At 43.4% G+C, this 17,380-nt stretch overlaps 1 protein-coding gene across 1 annotated transcript; it reads right to left on the bottom strand.

The window, feature by feature from the left end:
• Window positions 1–15,544: 15,544 nt before the first annotated feature.
• Window positions 15,545–16,948, bottom strand: LOC311063043 (nuclear factor 7, ovary-like; the record flags this gene model as incomplete). Its single annotated transcript, XM_084082258.1, has 1 exon — window positions 15,545–16,948. The coding sequence occupies one exon, from the start codon at window positions 16,946–16,948 to the stop codon at window positions 15,545–15,547; it is 1,404 nt and encodes a 467-aa protein (XP_083938384.1).
• Between the last annotated feature and the right edge of the window lie 432 nt (window positions 16,949–17,380).

Raw genomic sequence — 17,380 nt, 5'->3', positions numbered from 1 at the left:
CTTGCAAAAGTATTCACCCCCCTTGGCTGTTAACCTATTTTGTTACATTACAACCTGTAATTTAAATGTTTTTTTAATCAGAATTTTATTTGATGAATCTGCACGAAATGGTCTTAGTTTTGAAATGAAATGAGAAATATATATATTAAAAAAGGATTTTTAAAAATAAAGAACTGATAATTGGCATGTGCATATGTATTCACCCCCTTTGTTATGAAGTCCCTAAAAAGTTCTGGTGCAACCAATTACCTTCAGAAGTCATATAATTAGTTAAATGAGTCAGGGTTGGGTTATAAAAAAAATATCCAAATCTTTGATGATCCCCAGGAGCACCATCAAATCCATCATAATCAAATGAAAAGAACATGGCACCACAACAAACCTGCCAAGAGAGGGCCGCCCACCAAAACTCACGGACCGGGCAAGGAGGGCATTAATCAGAGAGGAAGGTGCTCTGGTCAGATGAGACTAAAATTGAACTTTTTGGCCACCATGTTTCACTGTGGGCATGGTGTTCTTGGGGTGATGGGATGTGTTGAATGTGCGCCAGACATAGCGTTTTCCATGATGGCCAAAAAGTTTAATTTTAGTCTCATCTGACCAGAGCACCTTCCTCCATACATTTTAGGAGCCTCCGACATGCCTTTTTGCAAACTCAAAACGTGCCTTCTTATTTTTAGCTGAAAGTAATGGCTTTCTTCTGGCCACTCTTCCATAAAGCCCAGCTCTATGGAGTGTACGGCTAATTGTGGTCCTATGGCCAGATACTCCAGTCTCTGCTGTGGAACTCTGCAGCTCATCCAGGGTTACCTTTGGTCTCTGTGCTGCCTCTCTGATTAATGCCCTCCTTGCCCGGTCCGTGAGTTTTGGTGGGCGGCCCTCTCTTGGCAGGTTTGTTGTGGTGCCATGCTCTTTTCATTTGATTATGATGGATTTGATGGTGCTCCTGGGGATCATCAAAGATTTGGATATTTTTTTCATAACCCAACCCTGACTCATTTAACTAATTATATGACTTCTGAAGGTAATTGGTTGCACCAGAATTTTTTAGGGGCTTCTTAACAAAGGGGGTGAATACATATGCACATGCCAATTATCAGTTCTTTATTTTTTTTAATCCTTTTTTCATATATATATTTCTCATTTCATTTCAAAACTAAGACTATTTCGTGCAGATTCATCAAATAAAATTCTGATTAAAAAAACATTTAAATTACAGTTTGTAATGTAACAAAATAGGTAAACAGCCAAGGGGGGTGAATACTTTTGCAAGGCACTGTAAGTGCATTTACTGTACTGTACAATTACAATTGTACAGTACAGTAAATTACAAGTACAATTTTGAGTTATTTGTACTTTATTTCCAATTTCCAACACTTTTACTTCTACTCCACTATACTTGTACATCTCAGAGGCAAATATTGTACTTTTACTCCACTACAATTATTTTAAAACTTTAGTTACTTTGTAGATTTTGTATTATTATTACAAAACATCCATTACCCACTTCAGCCCTATATATACATTTTGGCCATTTGAAAATAGCCAATCTACAAGCTCACAATGTTCACGCTTTACAGACTCTAGTCAGTGTAAATATCCCCACAGAGGGAAGAGCTCTGGCTTCACTATAACATAACTACAGAGAGAGAGCAGTGAACTGGGAGACACTCCAAACAGCTGGTTGACAAAGGAAGTGTTGTTCCTCTGTCACCGTCTTCTGATTTCATCATGATGTTGTCCGTCCTTTTTGAACCTGATAAGCGGCACGAGAAATAAAACGACAAACCTTAACCCTTCCATTCCTGGCATCCGGCTCCGATCCTCATCATTCATCCCTCCGCCATCTGCTCCACTTGTACTTGTGAGCTGAAAATAGCAGATCTATAGTCACTGTTTTCAGCGCACGACTCCGTCATAACGACGGAATATAAATCAGGCTTTTCTGAGGGGAACATTAGCCGAAAATAGCAGATCTACAAGCTCTCAACGCCTCACGCTGCGAGGCGTTGAGAGCTTGTAGATCGGCTATTTTTGGCAAAGAGGCTATAGGTGTAGAGGGGGAAAAAGCAGACAAAGTAAACAAAAATAGTTTAATCTGAAACACAATTTTATACAATATAGAGTAGGGGGTCCCTGCTTCATCTCTCTCTCAGCTAGGGGGTCCTTGGCCTGAAAACGTTGAAGACCCCTGCTGTAGATCATAAAGTTTGCCTGCCCGCTTATTTCGGGGCTCGTTTTCATAGACCCGCTTGCTTGTTTTTTCTCTCGCACAATCTGGCAACACTGGTCTCTATCCCTGTCACTCATCTGTTTGACGTTTTAGAGGTGGGGGGGGGGGGGGGGGTGTTCACCCTAGCGTGGAGTTCACTGATGCTTCATGTCGGAAGCTCCATACTTCACTGTGTTTGAAGATGACCCACATTCTACACATGGCTGAGGACACACAGCGGGAGAAAGAACCGTGTTCTGACCCCGGGATACACTGTGGCCTGTGGATGACCTCCTTACTGGGGGGACCCCCTGAAGGAACCCCCTGAAGGACCCTCACTTTGGGAAGTTTTCTGCTCTATCTCATCTGCCTCTGGTGTGTCCAGAAAAACATTTGGGTTCCGTCAGCTTTTGGTTTAACCCATTAAGGGCCATTTATACAATGCCTTCTAAGTCAGCAGTTCTCAAACTTTTTTTGTGCCAAGGAAGGAGCAGCGCTGTGGGGAGACGTTTTAGGTTAGAGGTGCTGTATATTGGGGCCAGGGGGGTGGGGTGGCGGGGTGAACACTGCACTCCATTAATATACATTGCTGCAGGCAGGCACCGAGGACAGCAACGTTGTTCTAAATTCATCCATACCGTGATTAGAAAAAGCTATGAAAAGCAGCGTAGAATACTTCTGCTATGCTGTCCATACATTTTACTCTTCATTTGGCACTATTAAAGACAAAAAGATCATGAAAGCCTATAGACTGTTATGATAATAAAATAAGATAACACCACAACAAAGCTAAAGGAGTTTAGGCTAAATGTGGGCAATATATTCTCAAATTATCCATAGCTGACGTTCGTGTCACGTTTCACCAAGGAGCATAGTCTATGTGAAGTCAGACTGCATAAACACATATTCACCCCACATGTACCATAATAACTGATCCACAAAACACAACACTGACATTTCACAAACTATCAAAACATGAAACAAAACACAACAAAGTTTAATCTAATGACATTAACTAACAAGCAAGCGCACACACAATTGACAAACTGCTCCAAAGGCCATTGCGCATAATTATCCAAATAGACACAACATTACTTTGACACCGTTCTAAAAATCAGTGATATAAGAAAAGAATAACAGACGACTGTGAGCAGGCAGCATCAATAACCATTACTGTACCTTCAGCTGCTGCAGGGCGAATAGTTCAATCATTATAAACCCAACGTGGCCTTGAGCTCTGGTGTTGTGGAGATGAAAACCCTCGTGAGGTCATGTATGTCCAATGAGTTAAACATGTCAGTGTGTACATGCATCAGGGACAGGTGGCAGTGAGGTTTTAGGGAGATAAAAGCAGGACAAAGTCCGCATAGAGATAATGCCACAGAGAGATGGTTAGATTGAGCACATCATTTGCACCCTCGCGCGCTCTGAGCGCACTAGCTTTGGAGCAGAGTTGCTGTAATGTAAACAGGAAATGCACCGGATCCAGCGTGCACAGCGACCGCGGTGCCGACATGCATTGGGTTAAATGATAACATTATTCCTTTGACATGAAAAAGTTTTGTTCCAGGGACCCTCAGAAGCAAAGATTTTTGTTAATAATGTTGTAAAAAATAAAATAAAAAAAAGCTTGTATATCTGCTATTTTTGAATAGCCAAAGTATAAAATAATGGTTATAGGCTATAGCTAAAAATCTAAAATGACACAGATGCGTTCCAGGATTTAGTGGGTTAACCTACCAGAAAGATAAACGGCTATAAAATGTCAACAAACTGCAGCCAACTGGCTCCTTAGGAAATTGTCTTGTGAAGTTGTGACACATGGAGAATCAAGTGGAGATTAAAACAAATCAAATTTCCTAGAACATAACAATACAATCACTCGCCACATAATTAGTTTGGGGGAGTGTTATGTATTATTGTGAACAAAAAGACGGCATGTTGGGGCCAAGTAAACATAAAATGGGGGATTGGCAAAGTGGAGAAAGTATTTATCAAAAGTTGGAGTCAAAAGAAACAAGTAAGAAAGGAGTTGTGGACAAAGTAATGGCTTTAGATGTTTGCCCAAGAGACATTTGTTGTTGTAAGGACTCAAACTAATGAGCAGGGAGGGGGGTTTGGGTGGGGGGGGGTACCTTATAGCGTACAGTCCATTCCCTGGTGCGGGTAGAGTTCACGGTACCACAGTCATTCATACACACAATACAACGACTCTGGCTGTGGGAATACTTTGATGGAGCTCCTGCCCCCACCAAGGCAGACTATAATCACACTGACGGAGGAGAGTGAGAGAGAAAGAGAAAGAAAGAGGAGGAGAAGGAGGAGGAAATAAAAGGCCAAAGGAAAGAACACACACACACACACACACACACACACACACACACACACACACACACACACACACACACACACACACACAGGAGGAGTGAGAAGTGTGTGGCAGGCCAGGGTGCGATCATGTCTGTTTGTAGTATAGGCCAACCCAGAAGTTATACCTCTGCCATGGGTTCCCAATGGAAATTTACAATGGATTTGTTTTTTCCCCAGAAGTACATTTTATGTAGAACAAACAAACACAGATACATGTGTAAGCTGGCTTTCCTCTGTGGTGTTGTGTTGCTACAGCGACGCAGTGTCATCACCTCACTTTGACCAATCCAGAAACAGCACTTGCTTTGCTCCTCCCATGGGTTTCCCAGAACTCCGGTATAGTCCCCGCCCCCTCCTCCTGACCATCAGGAACCCAAATGAAGGTTCTGAGAACCTTATCTGAAACCCAGCTGTAGCTGTATAATGGAAACAAATCCACAAGCTGTGAAACACGGCACGGCACGTGTCTCTTATTTAGTCCTCGCAGTGGAAAAGTACGTGGAATTTCTAGCCTTTTGGTAACGGCGTCTCTGTTTGCCTTGAGCCCCGTTTCAGCTTCTGCATCATGTGTGCTGTGTGCTGGTCTCTTCTCACCAGCTACTGTTTGCTGACATGTTGATGAATACATAGGACCACAATGGCAACAAGACCCCAGGGCTTTTTAGTACTTTTACTTTTGATACTTTAAGTATATTTTGATGCCAATACTGTTGTTACTGTGTAACATTTTGAACACATGCAGGCATTTTACTTGTAACAGAGTATTTTTTATAATGTGGTATTGCTGGTAGTTTTTCCACCACTGCCTTTATCCCTTAAAGGACGACTTCACCACTTTTCAACCTATCTTCATATAATAGGTCCTCACTAATGCTCATGATAAAATGATACCATTTTTTTCTACTTGGTCTCTGTCTCATAGGAGGGCTGTCCAGAAACCCATCTACCAGTGACATCATCGTTAGGCAGGATTTTTTTCCCCAAAAAGATTTTAAAAAATGTATTCCGATTTTTATTAAGGCGAGAACAATGGGATCTTTTATTGCATTGCAACTTTCCAGGAATACAAAGCCTGCAGTTTCTATTAGCTTGGATTCCCCATCGATGATGTCACTGGTAGACAGGTTTCTGAACTGTCTACAGCCCTCCTCTGAGACACAGACTGATTAGGAAAAAAATGGGACCATTTTATCATGAGCATTAGTGAGGACCTATTATATGAAGATATGTTGAAAAGTGGTGAAGTCGTCCTTTAAGCTATAGGATTAGGATTTCTGCAAGCTGCCTGAGTTGGAGTGCTGTTCTATTTCTGACCCCTGCCCTCCTCACTGTCCTTGTACCCTTTGTGTGATTTATCAAATCCTATTGAATCGTAAACCTTGTCTGACTGCAACCTCCAGTGTCTTCCTTCCTGTGTTCCATCCAACTGGAACCAACCCTGAGATATGTTTACTGCGCGCTGTCTGGTCCAAACCACACTATGTCAGACCACATTACACCAAACCATACCCCGTCACACCACACCACACCATACTAAAACCACACCGCAATAAACCACACCACATCACACAACGTCTTACTTTTCCTCCTGTGATCTACCAGGTCTGCTCTTGCTTGTCAATGCCCCCAAAAAACAGTTGATTCTGACAACTGACTTTCATGTTCTGCCAATGTTTCTAATGGATTTGTTCTGATTCATTTTAGCTTCGTCATGATGGCCTGCTGTTACTGGTATTGATGCTTGGCTTGGTATTCAACAGACTCCTTACATTCACTGCCACTGACGTAAAAAACGTAATTTTTTCCAATTACCAAATCTGCCACTGATGTAAAAAACGTAATTAAGCAAAAAACGTTGATTTTAAAAGATCTCACCGTCCTTCATCTCTCGCAGTGACACATTTCATTGTACTGTAGCACACCCGGATACGGAAATGACGTCAATCGAAGATTTCCGTTTCCGCCTGCCGCCGCTCTAAACCTTCCGCTAAATCGCCATTATCTTGGCTTTGTTTTTCTCCGCCGTGGAACGCTGTTTAGAAACGCTGTTTAGAAACTGCTACTACTGCAAAATGGAATGTCGCCGATTGAAAATGTGTTCTCTGGGCCACTCGCACAACTACCCTGTGTGTCTACAAACAGTTGAACACGCGGTCAGAAGGGATTTAGCGAGGTCTGTGGCGAGGTGAAAAAAGTAAGTCAGCCGACCGTTCACATGGTGATTCATGGGGTTTTTACGCTGGGCTGCAGGAGAGAGACTCCGCCCCTATCGGAATGTCTGTTGTCTGAGCGGCGTGCAATAGAAACGATTGGACTTGCGATCATAACGGGAAAAAAAAAAGAAGTTAAATTTATAAAAGTTATAAAAAACACTAAATCGCTGGCAGTGGGCAAACACAGGCAGAAATAAGTCTTGCAGAGAATGAGTTAATGTCAATGTTACTCATGCAATCAAATCTACTTTTGTTAGCTCTCTTGTTCACGAAATACAACATTACACACAGAGCCTGCAAAAGTAACAGCTGAGTGAGCAGCCAATCGTACAATTACACACTTTTTGATGGCTGGTGGTGGTGGTAGGGCGTTTCACATTTTGTGTGGCTTAATAGTCGAATGAATCCCCACGGTTGTGTCAAATCTGGGGGGAATGAGATCAGTGGAGCTCCCTCTGGTGTTGTGCCCGCAGGGCCGGTGGAGGGCTGATCGCCGCTCTAGGCAAGATTCCTTTGATGCGCCCCCGCACGCGCGGTTCTGGGCGGATTATGATACTTTTTTTTGTGTCTTTGGTTACTTTATTTCGGTTTTAGGGTTATGTTATTTAATTCTGATTTTACCTTGACTTTTTTGCCGCCTCTCCAAACTGCCGCTCTAGGCGGCCGCCTAGGTCGCCTTAATGGACGCGCCGGCCCTGTGTGCCCGTGGGCGTTTATCGCTCTTTTGAAGTAGTTTGACAGGTACATGGGCACTGGTCTTGAAAACCAGGTCCACTGCAAGTTGCTGTACCGTTCAGTGTGTCAGTGTTCTTACATACAGTCCACTGCCACAAACTATGTTTCATAACGTTTTTACATGCCTTTTATGTCTTTAAGCACATGAACCCTAGCATCATCCGATTGTAGATCTGCTATTTTCACTGAAGAGATTTGTTGTGGAGATGGAGGGAAAAAGGAGAGGGCGTAGTGTAAGGTTTAAGTGGTTTTATTCCTTAATGTAAAAGCACTTTGAATAGCCTTTGTACTATGAAGTGTGCTATACAAATAAACGTGTTCTGCTCTGCCTGGCCTATGAATTACATTTTGGACGGTGTGCTGCAGTCTTATCATTAATGGCAGGCATGGTTGAGCCCCATGTGTGCAGCATTACCAGACTAATAAGTCCACTTTCGTATCCAAACATTTGTCTGAAACAGGCTGCCTGGATCACTCCAAATCCCCCTCGATATATACGAGTGCAAATTGGCCGAACGCGTTTCCAGGGTTTTTCTTGGGGAGTTTGTATTCTTGTGATGTCATGTGTAATTATTATCCTCTCTGTCGGTTAGGAAAACCTCACATGTTCCAAAAACTGTTACTTTTCAGGATTCAAATAAACAAAAAAACGAAGCTTGTAATTCTGCTACTTGTTGAAGCTTTTGATTTGTGTGACACTGTAGTATGTATGATCAGGGCCGGATTAACCCTTTTGTTTGCCCGGTGCTACGACCCGTTTCGGTTCCCCCAGGGACCGTTTTGTCAGGGGGGGGGCGGCGAAAAATGTACACTTCACCGTCTCACCGTTTTAGCGCTCCTTCAGCAGCCACTGCTTCTGAATTTGGGCGTTTTCCGGTGATAGTTCAGTCTTCTTTCACTTTCTCCCTGCCGTTTGGTGCCCCCCCCCCCCAAGGTTGTTGCCCTGTGCTTCAGCACCTAAAGCCCTAACGTTAATCCTGCACTGAGTATGATCAAGTAGGGCAGTGGTTCTCAACCAGTGGTCCGGGGACCACCAGTGGTCCTTGAGGGGGTTCCAGGGGGTCCCCAGCCAAATTAATAGTTAGGAACCAAATTGACCCTTATGTGTCTGTAACTCTGAGAGTGTACAACATTTTGTACACTATCAGAGTTAAATGAACACTGATGGTGATACAGTGTAGATTGGGACCCCCAAGAAATCAAAATGGTTGAGTCCCTGGCATATCTTTTCAAATGGGGGTCCCTGGGCTAATATGTGTCAATTTGAGGGGTCCTTGACGAAAACAAAGGTTGAAAACCACTGAAGTAGAGCGTTAATTTACGAATTAAACGCCCTAATTAAAAGTTAGAATATGGAGGTAAGAGGTTTTCTCGTCCGACGGTAACAGAACACTTTGGTTGTTTGTACTTCCCACAGACTGAAGGACTACAGCTAGAGAGTCTTTACAGTACAGTAGGTCTGAGTCAACGTGAATGCAGCCCGAGGCACGTAGGTGCAAATATCTTGTTGACAGCTCCTCAGCCGAAGCTTACATTACACATTTTTACTGCTTTTTCCTCCTCCTCCTCCTCCCTGGGCTCTCTCTGGGTCTAGAGATACAGTAGCTGTGAGGCTGCTGAGAGAGGATGAGTTGTTGATGACCATTCCCGCGTTGAAACTCCACCGCATACTTTCCACCTCTACCATAAATTCTCATCATGGCTTTTTTAGTCGTCTTCTCGTCCGGATATACGGTCGTCTCCTCCTCCTCTTCTCCACTTTTACTGTACTTTACCTCCTCCTCTCTCTCAACATCATCAGCGGAAAATAAAAAAAGCCTAGCAGAGCTCAAGGACCTGGATCACTTTAAGATCTGGCTCTCTTAACAACCTCGCCGGCTCTCAGACGCTGATCGCAGCACGATCTTAAGTTGAAAGGAAAATGTCCGGTATCGTTATAACCACTTGAACCAACTCTAATGTCTCTTCTTCTAGGGCAGTGGTTTTCAACCTTTTTCATGCCAAGGACCCCTAAATTGATATACTTTTGGCCGCGGACCCCCATCTGAAAATGTTTTGTGCCAGGGACCCCCAGAAGCAAAGATTTGAGTTAAAACATTTCTCTTTAAAAAATACATATATTCAAAGATTTGCACACATTTTTGCGATTTTTCAAAAATAGCAGATCTACAAGCTGATAGCGCGGCACTCGGTGCCGCGCTATAAGCTTGTAGATCTGCTATTTTTGAATAGCCAAAGCCAAGCGGTTAAAATTATTGTGATGCTATATTAACTAATTTCGCTGGGGACCCCCTAGTACTCCATCAACTGGTGGTCCCCGGACCACTGGTTGAAAACCACTGTTCTAGGGGGATGTTCACCCAAATATAGACGATCTACAAGCTCACTTTGCGTCACAGAGTTTTTAGCGAAGAGGTTTGGCGTAAGAGGCTAGAAAGAGCGCACCAAGTACAGAGCCACCTCAGGTCAACTTATCTAAGTTTAGAGCAGGGGTCTTCAGCGTTTTTCAGGCCAAGGACCCCTTAGCTGAGAGGGTGATGAAGCAGGGACCCCCCCACCACATATTGTATAAAGTTTTTTTTTTCATAGATAGCTTCATATACTAGTTTGACCCCTCTAGGGGTCCTGGAGTGGTTTATTCCAGATGGGTTCACAGGGTTCTGCACTGCAGCTTTAGTGGGGGCCGCAGCCCCCCAGCGGGGCCGCAAGGGGGCGCTAAAGGAGAGGGAAATGAAAAAAAGAGTTGAATTTCAGGTCAAATTTTATTCGTAATATAATTTTGCCAGTTCTACCACTTTCAACCTGCTGTCCCTGTTTATTTGGGGATGTTGTCATTATTGTTTTTTTTTTTTCAGTCAGAGAGAGGACCATGAACACACAGTTATACTGTTCAGTCAGAGAGAGGACCATGGCCAAAGGAGGGTGTCAGTGTCCTGGTTAAACCATCAGACAGACGATCCACACGTTAGATAAGACACTCAGAGAGTCCAGAATACCACACTTCATATATCTGATGTCTGATGTCTGGCAGACAACTCCAGCACACTGAGGACAATCACTGATTCAAAAGGAGGCTGTGTGTGTGTGTGTGTGTGTGTGTGTGTGTGTGTGTGTGTGTGTGTGTGTGTGTGTGTGTGTGTGTGTGTGTGTGTGTGTGTGTGTGTGTGTGTGTGTGTGTGGGGGTGGGTGGGGGCGCCACTTCTCCATTGAACTCAATGGACGTGGCCTCCCTGTGTTCCTATTCAGTCCTGTGTCCTGTCCTGTGTCCTATCTAAGGTGTCCGGGTAGCTCAGTCGGTAGAGCTTTTGCCTTTGGACCAACGTCCTTATGGACAGAAAACCCTCCACAATGTTTTTTGTCCCGAATAGGCCGCCGTAGTGTTGACAAAGTGACGTGGATGACGTCACGGGTGAAATCTCGTCTTGCGAGACTTCCGGAGAGGCGTGTCCAACATAAACACTGTGGAGTGTTTTCTGTCCATAAGAACGTTAGATCTCACCAACAAAAAAAAGCTATTCAAATCTAGTACCATCTAGTACTAGTTATCTAGTACCATAAGCTCTGTTTTTTAGCTGCGTTTCACTCGGGATGGAGTTATGATTTTTTTCCACTATACCACTCGTCCTAGGATGTCATAATATCATAATTAAAGGTAAGAAAAACGTGGGGCGGAATTCTCCATTAAAGGTAAAGTAACTTTATTGTGGGATATTTGTCTAGTCTTGGGCTTTCACCCGTATACTGCAACCATACTTTTTCATTATCAATCATAATATTGATCATAAGACACAGGTTTAAGTTCCGTTCCTTTGTAGAAAACACAGTGGGGAACATAAAAGAGATCCAAGGCACACCGTTCAGTTAAAAAAAGAGTGGGGGAAAGCCTTTATTGTGGCTGTGAGTGGATGCTGATGAAGGCTCTTTGAGAGCAGACAGACACGCTGGTCACCTGTACCTTGTCTCTTTTATCTCTGCCACAATAAAGACTTTAAAACGTCTTTTATGTTCCCCTTCAGTACTGCACACAGTGTTGTCTACACACTATAACATACATGGCCAACTGGCGGCCCGGGGGCCACATGCGGCCCCCACCTTCACTTAATGCGGCCTGCAGGTTGATATCGGAATACTGATTTATTATTGATTTCAGCTGTTACAATTCCAAACATGCAAATGACCTGTTTTAATTACTTCAGTCTATATTAGTAGCTGTCCAATGTATTTGTATTTAAGTTCATAAAGTTAACATATGTATAACTAAATGCATTTGAAATAAAATAAAACATTTACATTCCAATTCAAAAATAGCAAAAACAAATTCAGGATTCCAATAAAAAAACAGCAAAAATAGCAGATCTACAAGCTCAAAACGCGTCGCACTGCGACACGTTTTGAGCTTGTAGATTGGCTATTTTTGCTACTTTTTTTGTGACATAGAATGGCCCCAAAGTATATGCAATGTGGCCTCTGGAGTGAGTGTGGAAATATAATGGCCCTCTCCATCATCAAAGTTGCCCACCCCTGCATGAACCCTATAACCTCCATATTCTGGGGGATGTAATCTATTATCTTTAATTCTAGATTGGCTATTTGCGGCGAAGAGATATAGTATATGAGGGTAAAATGTAGGGGCCTGGGGGAGATGAAGGGACGTCTCGGTACCGGAACCGCCGCTGGTCATCAAATTATTGGCTTATAGGAATGCGTCAAAAAACGTAAAAATATCCATGAATTCAAGTGACTAATCGATAGGGAAAAAAAGTCATTTTGGGGGTGAACTATCCCTTTAATTAGTTGTGATATCAGAGCAGTTAAAGTATTGGGTGAAACCACACGTTTATGAAACACTAACCACTGTGTGTCAAACCCCAATTACCCCCAAATGTCAACACCACACGTCTGCCTCCCCGTGTGACCCCAACTTGACCCCTCACCTTGTTCACATAAATAACCCTCCCACGGGTTCAAAGGTCAACTTCTGTCCTCTTCATTCCTCTCTCTCTCTCCCTCTCTCTCTCTCTTGCTCTCTCTCTCTGTCTGTTTCTCTCTCTCTCTCTCTCTCTCTCTGTCTGTTTCTCTCTCTCTGTTTCTCTCTCTGTCTCTCTGTCTGTCTGTGTCTGTCTGTGTGTGTGTCTCTCTGTCTCTCTCTCTCTCCCTCTCTCTCTCTCTCCCTCTCTCGCTCTCGCTCTCTCTCTCTCTCTCTCTCTCTCTCTCTCTCTCTCTCTCTCTCTCTCTCTCTCTCTCTCTCTCTCTCTCTCTCTCTCTCTCTCTCTCTCTCTCTCTCTCTCTCTCTCTCTCTCTCTCTCTCTCTCTCTCTCTCTCTCTCTCTCTCTCTCTCTCTCTCTCTCTCTCTCTCTCTCTCTCTCTCTCTGTCTCTATGTCTCTCTCTTGCTCTCTCTCCCTCCCCCTTCCCCCCTCATTCCAGTATATCCTTTCTCTTGTGTGTGATTTACATCAGTGGTATTATAATATAAGCCACAGCTTCCTCTCTTTATAGAAAACATATCATAGTATAATTGCTGGGAGAACGTTTTAAGTGGCAGAGGGGCTCGCTCTGCATGTTCAATGTCAGGTTTGTGCAGACTCCCCTGTGTGTGTGTGTGTGTGTGTGTGTGTGTGTGTGTGTGTGTGTGTGTGTGTGTGTGTGTGTGTGTGTGTGTGTGTGTGTGTGTGTGTGCGTGTGCGGGCCCACCTAGCGTGACACTGCACCTCGTAAAGAAATCAGCCCTGGAGTTTTGGGAAAAGGCTTTTTTTTCTGTCTCAGGGGGAGGGTGTCGGGTTTCACTGCCAGCACAAATCCTGTCACACCGAAACAGGCTGCACTAACATAGACAAGGTGAATTAGCCACCTGAAAGAGAATACACACACGCACACACGCACACGCACACGCACACGCACACACACACATGTTTTTATTACTATACTTGTGAGGACGTAATTTTCTATTAGAGGACTATTTTTAATCTCTAAAGCAGGGGTCTTCAACAGGGGGTCCGGGACCCCTAGGGGGTCCTCAGGGTTACTACAGAGGGTCCGCCAAATCTTTATGCGATATGATTTATTTTTTTACCTTAACCACTTGAACCCTAGCATCCCTTTTCTGAGGAGAACTTCGGCCAAAAATAGCTATTTTTGGCAAAGAGGTATAGGTGTAGAGGGGAAAATGGCAGACCACGTAAGTTGAATCTGAAACACAATTTTATACAATATAGAGGAGGTCCCTGGCCCTACTTCATCTCTCTCTCAGCTAGGGGGTCCTTGGGCTGAAAACGTTGAAGACCCCTGCCCTAAAGACTGAGATAAGTTTAGTTGCACGCCGGTGTTGCGCAACCAAAGATAGCCGATCTACAAGCTCACATGCAGCCAGTCCTGTGTGCAACGCACTGTGTGCTTGTAGATCTGTGCTTAGTATCACTGAGTCATCATTATATATCATTATATGTCATACTAGAATCACATGCAGTCATGAATCATGAAAATCCACTACTGTAGCTCACTGTAAAAACAACCATGACTTCAGAACATTTGTTTTAAATTCAGACTTTAATTATGAATGCGGTCACATTACACATCATAAACACCATATCATTCTTTACATTCTTTTCTACTGCAGGATATCAGATTATGTTAATCAGTCATTTTCTTAAGTAGGATCGAAGTTTTTAACCAAATGTTTGTGTTTTGCTATTTGTACAATACATGAAAAGAATAGAAAACAAAGTACAGTTTTGGTACATTAGTCTGATACATCATAGTAGGCCTGACCTCCATTAGATGAATAGTCGACTAATCGCTCGAGGGAGTCCGATTCGACTGCCAATCTCTCAGTCGAATCCAATCAACAAAAATGCATGATTCGACTACCAGTCGACTATAGGCAACATTTGGCCAATCAGATTCGACCACCAGTTCCAACCACGTGCATTGGCCTGGTGCAAAGTTGGCCATAAATAGATGACAGTTTGTCCAAACATCAACAAACTAGATGGATATGTCTAATGAAGCTGTTGAAACATGTCCCCATAAACTAACAGTAGGGGTGATGGTATTGCTAAAGGTCATGCCCTGGCACACATTTAGCCGTACATGAATGACCGTACAGTATGTCCGGTTGTCATGCAACCTGTTAATTATATACAGTTTTCAGAAACTGTCAAAGGACTAGATCGCTTGCAGTCCATGTTGGCTTGAAACCCCAAATTGCCACTTTGCAGCTATATTTATTATTATTTTGATAATTTAATGTACACTCTGAACCTTAAATATAATAATAACCATCACTAACTAACAATCATTAACATTACAATTATACACATTACATACATTTTAGCATTACTATTATTATTGATAATTGATAGTTTGTTTGTTTTTTAAGATATTTTTGGCCTTTAGTTATAGTTACAGTAGAGACAGACAGGAAACATGGAGAGAGAGATGGGGAGAGACATGCAGCAAAGATTGTCGGAATCGGGACTCGAACTCGTGATGCACTGTGAGGCTACATTGGAGCCTAGCTACCCGGACCGCTAGGCCAGCAATCTGGGCCATTATTATTGATTATTAACAAAAAAAACAGTAGATGTTATTCATAACAACTAAATCATCCCATCCTTATGAACATTTTTGATGACATCACAGATCAGAGTGTTACTTTAGACACTTGTGTAGATTGTCATCCATTACATAGACCACAACACTATTCTATCGTCTCTGTTGGGTGGAAACCTCATATGTCCAAAACTGTTACTTTTCAGGATTCAAAATCAAAAATAGCAAAAGTAGCAGATCTACAAGTAGCAGATTTACAAGCTCAAAACGTGTTGCTTTGCGCCGTGTTTCGAGCACGTAGATCTGCTACTTTTGATGCTTTTGTGTGACGCTGTAGTGTGATCACGTAGGCCGTTAATTTACAAAAAAACACAGCGTTAAAATATAAGCGGTTTCTGCCCGACAGCAACAATATAGATACTATACTACTAGTAATGTTCCCCTTTAAAGACATCATCATGATGTCTAACTATCCACAGTTACACTGATCTTCCCTGGTAACATCTTCAGAGGGACAGTTTTATCAAAATTGTAAAAGTATGGAAAGAGTGTGTCAGTGAAAGTATGTGTGAAGGTGTGTATGTGTGTGTTAGTATCAGGATCAGAGAATGACAGCTTTCCTTCATTCCAGTCCAGCTGGACTCTGATCCTATGAGGATTCTGCTGCAATGAGAGATAAGTGACTGACCCTGGTGAGGACTTACCGTATTTACCTTCCTCTAACCATATTGCCCAGTATTGACCCCATCCGGCAGTATTGACTCCCTTTCTCGGGTAAGACTCTGCTAACACACCCAGCACCCAGTCTGCATTGTCTCCAACCTCAACATCCCAGCTGTGAGTCCCTGAGTTAAAGCCCTCAGAACCCAGGACATGGCCATACTGGTCAAACCTCTCTGGGTTGTCAGGAAGCTGCTGTCTTTCTCCATGTGTCACACTGGTCAGATCATCAGACAGGGTGTATTCTGGATGGGCAGTGTTGGGGTCCAGAATGACAGGAGTGTAGGAGACAATGTCCTTCATCTTGTTCCAGACTCTGAAGGTCAGGTTGCCCAGGTGTTTGGCCACGTCTATCAGTGGTTCTGAGACCAGCTGTGGGTCCTGCAATGTGAACTGGACTCTTTCCATTGTGGTCTTGTAGTTCTGCAGGAATGAGATGTGTTCAGCTCTCAGCTCCTCCTCTATGGCTCTGATGTTGTTTGAAAGGGTTAATATGTCTCTGTTCAGACCCTCAATCTTCTCCTTCATCATCTGACTCTTCTGCTGCTCTTCATCCCTCAGCGCAGTGATGCTGGCCTCCTCTTCCTCTTGTAGAAACTGATGAATCTTCTTAAACTGGTCCTTCATCTGCCTTTCTGTGTTCTGGGCCTGGACCTTAATGTGTTTCGCTGTTTGGTCACAGTTTGTTTTAACTTCAAAAAAGACCTTCAGTTTCTCCTGTAAAGGCTTCAGTGATTTCTGGACTTCCTCCTTGTGATCCAAAGCAGCTTCATCGATGGGTCTGAAACTGTGGTTGGTGTGTTTTTTAGAATCTCGACACACAACACACACTGGCTGTTGACATTCCAGACAGAACAGTTTGAGTTTCTCAGCATGCTGACTGCAGAGATCCTCAGACCCTGATGAAGCTCTCTGTCTCTCCTGTATGAAGGCCTCACACAGGTTCTTCAGAGCCAGGTTACCGGGTGGATCCATTGAATGTCTCTTCTTACAAACTGGACATTCCTTTATTTCCTTCTGTCTCCACCATTCCTGCAGACAAGCTTTACAGAAGCTGTGGCTACATAGCAGAAGAACAGGATCTTTAAAGATGTCATGACACACAGGACAGGAAAAATCCTCTTCTGGAAGAGACGACGTGGAAGCCATTTTGACTCTGAGTGATGCTACAAACACTCTGCTCAATACAGGAAGTGGTAACACTTCCTCCTCTAGAATGTTCCCTGAAGTTTACTTTCACTGTGAATCGTGGTTGTTGTTAAAGTCCATTCAGCTGACAGAGTCAGCAGCAGGTTCCAGTGGTCTGGGTCAGTATTCCCTCCTGTAGATGATGTGGAAACACAGTCTGTCCTCCTCACTGGAAGATGTGTTTGATCTGAAGGTGAATCTTATTGCCCGTCTCTCTGTGTGTGAGCATGTTCTGAGTGGAGTAAGATTAACAACCTCTCTGTTTCCTGTTTTATGTCAGATGAGTCTCACAAGGGGCAGAGCCTTTACAACACCATAAAATAGTTACAAAGTTCAATCATTGTCACTCTTTCATCCACTGAGGGCGGAGGCAGCAGTGCAAGTCACCTGCTG

This window comes from Gymnoscopelus microlampas (genome assembly GCF_963454915.1).
Source record: "Gymnoscopelus microlampas genome assembly, chromosome: 16".
Classification (NCBI taxonomy): domain Eukaryota; kingdom Metazoa; phylum Chordata; class Actinopteri; order Myctophiformes; family Myctophidae; genus Gymnoscopelus; species Gymnoscopelus microlampas.
Note: the sequence above shows the minus strand (reverse complement) of the source record. Positions and strands in the feature narration are given on the sequence as shown.